This window comes from Plectropomus leopardus, unplaced genomic scaffold, assembly GCF_008729295.1.
Source record: "Plectropomus leopardus isolate mb unplaced genomic scaffold, YSFRI_Pleo_2.0 unplaced_scaffold12574, whole genome shotgun sequence".
NCBI classification, from domain to species: domain Eukaryota; kingdom Metazoa; phylum Chordata; class Actinopteri; order Perciformes; family Serranidae; genus Plectropomus; species Plectropomus leopardus.
The window spans coordinates 1-2,418 of NW_024613364.1; the positions used below are offsets into that span (position 1 = coordinate 1).

Genomic DNA, 2,418 nt, shown 5'->3' on the forward strand with positions numbered 1-2,418 from the left:
AAAAAAAATCAATATACTACATACAAAGCAGATTTGTTTTTGATGACAGCCTGGGATATGTCAATGATTTGTATCAACATTGGTTGTGACAGTGCACCTTGTGGAAATAGCATGTATTTTCCATTTGCCAAATATTGTAAAAAATTATGTCATCAAGTGGTAAATAGTAAAAATGAAAAAATCCAAGGCAAAAGCCCAGAATGACACCCAGAAGTAATCCAATGCCTTGATTTTTTTTTTAAAAATTCCCTTTTTTAGAAAAAAAAAAATATTTGGCATATGGAGAAAATACACGCAACTCCCACTAGGTATTGCATTAGTGACCATAGAAAATACTAATAACGTATGATATTTTAAAAGCTTGATTTCAGTGCATTTTGTGCACAGAGCGATGCAAGTGTGTGTGATATTAAAGCGGGCCCTGAGGGATAAATGGATTGCAATAAAACAGACAAACAAACAGACAGATGTTCATGGTCACCACAGGATGAACCCTAGTGACTGAGTCCAGGTACAGCTCATACAGAGATGCTAGCAAGGCTGTTAAACTGTGACCTCTCATTGCTGTCTGGAGCCACCAGTGTTTACAGCCAATGTCTAGCATTGCTTTAAATCTGTCTGTTGATGACTTTCAGTTGGGTGTCGTAAACAGCAGTGACAGAGTGATACCTCAGGTATTGGACCCAGCCGCACAGAGTGACTCTCTCTCCCACATGATCCGTTCTCAGTTCTCCACAGGTGTGACTCCTGAAGGACAAACTGCTGGGACCTGGAAGAGGAGGGAAATGAAGATCATGACTGGATGATAACTGGAATTGTTGTGATGATAATGATGATTATTTTATATATTTTTTGTTTGTTTGTTTGTGGAGTTTTTTGCATTAGATAAGAATATTGGCGAATCACAGGCACAAGAATAAAAATCAGTGTGAATGGACTGGTTTTTACTGGTCTACAGACAGATTTTAGCACAATTCTAGGATCCAAGGGTATTTCTAGGAATCTGGGACGTTTCTAGGATTTTAGGACATTTCAAGGGTGTTGGGACATTTCTATGATATTAATATGTTTCTGGGATTTCTTGATTCTCGTTGCACCTTCTGTACATTTTGTGTTCTTTAATTCTATTTTTCATTTGATACTTTTATCATATTCTATTTAAAGTTACCATATTTTTTATCCTTTCTTCATGTTAATTGTTTTGCACCAAAATCACCAAATAAAATTCATTGTGAGTGTAAATGTACTTGGAAATAAAACCACCAGGGACTTAGCTAGGACCTCTGTTGGGGTATGCGGGGGATCCTCCACTGGTACTTTTTTAGATCAACACACTCTATTTCGATGCTATTGTTTTGTACTCTGGCACCTTATGTATTCCGAAAATGCACAAAACAATTCCCACTGTGGCTCACTTTACTTTTATTGTGAATTAATTATGGTTTTGGGGGCCACCCGAGAAATGTTGCTGGATAACAGACATGGGCCGCTTGTCATTTTACTTTCACACATCACTGCCCAAAAGACATGTCAGCTACAGTCAGTGAGGAAACTATAACCTATCAATCATTGACATGATCGATGCCTTCCTGTCAGTACCTGTGGTTGGAGCAGCAGCCTGACAGAGGGAGTAAGAGCAGCTCAGGTGTCTGACTGCAGGTCTCCACAGCAGGCGTCCTTCACTGGAGGTCGAGGCTGAGCTCTGGGAGCAAACACTGTGAGCTCGGAGTCCTCTCAGCACTCTCTGCAGCACATACCGGCTCTTTGTAGCCATTCTGGTCTAAGAACACGAGCTGAGACACCGAGATCTGAGGCTGTCAGGGTCATAGAGCTGTGCCTCCATTCACCAGGTCCTGCTGTTTGAATGAAGCACGAGGGAACTCTTCTTAAAAAACACTGTTACACGGAGTTTCTTGATATAATGGCTCCATTATTCAACACGGGAGAGCACACACCGGGTACGGGACTTTACTGACCTGGTCGAAATGTGAGGGTTGGTTAAGAAACCTCCACTGTTACTTCATCTGGTCCTGGTTCCGCATTTTCGCTCCTCCTGAGCGGATTTCACGACTCTCTTCTCATGTGGATGGGCTCTTATGCTGCCGCTACATGAGCTCAACGCTAATCCATATACATACAAGTCGACGAAGCGCAAACGGATGTGACGTCATTATACATGCGGCCAAAGCAGTTGATTTGCAACACAATCGATTTAATAATTCTGCAGTCAGCACTTGCGGGTTAATATTACGTGTTTGGATATTTCAACAGATTTAATTTGATTTGATTTATTTATTTCGGACATGGAAAAAATAACATATGACGAATAACAAACAAAATCAACAGTAAATACAAATAATTATTTACATATCTGAAATTTACACTTTTGTCCTACCCCAATAATACTAATAATACTAA

At 40.1% G+C, this 2,418-nt stretch overlaps 1 protein-coding gene across 2 annotated transcripts; it reads right to left on the bottom strand.

The window, feature by feature from the left end:
* Positions 1–421: 421 nt before the first annotated feature.
* LOC121963803 (aspartate--tRNA ligase, mitochondrial-like) lies at positions 422–2,108 on the bottom strand. Of its 2 annotated transcripts, XM_042514048.1 has the most exons (3): positions 1,977–2,108; positions 1,600–1,856; positions 422–769 (listed from the first exon to the last, which is right to left on the bottom strand). In XM_042514048.1, exons 2-3 carry the CDS (start codon positions 1,772–1,774, stop codon positions 609–611), a joined length of 336 nt encoding a protein of 111 aa, XP_042369982.1. In that variant the 5' UTR covers positions 1,775–1,856; positions 1,977–2,108; the 3' UTR covers positions 422–608. The 2 variants fall into 2 exon arrangements, with proteins under 2 accessions (XP_042369982.1, XP_042369981.1); XM_042514047.1 differs by having other exon boundaries at positions 1,600–2,108.
* Positions 2,109–2,418: the final 310 nt, after the last annotated feature.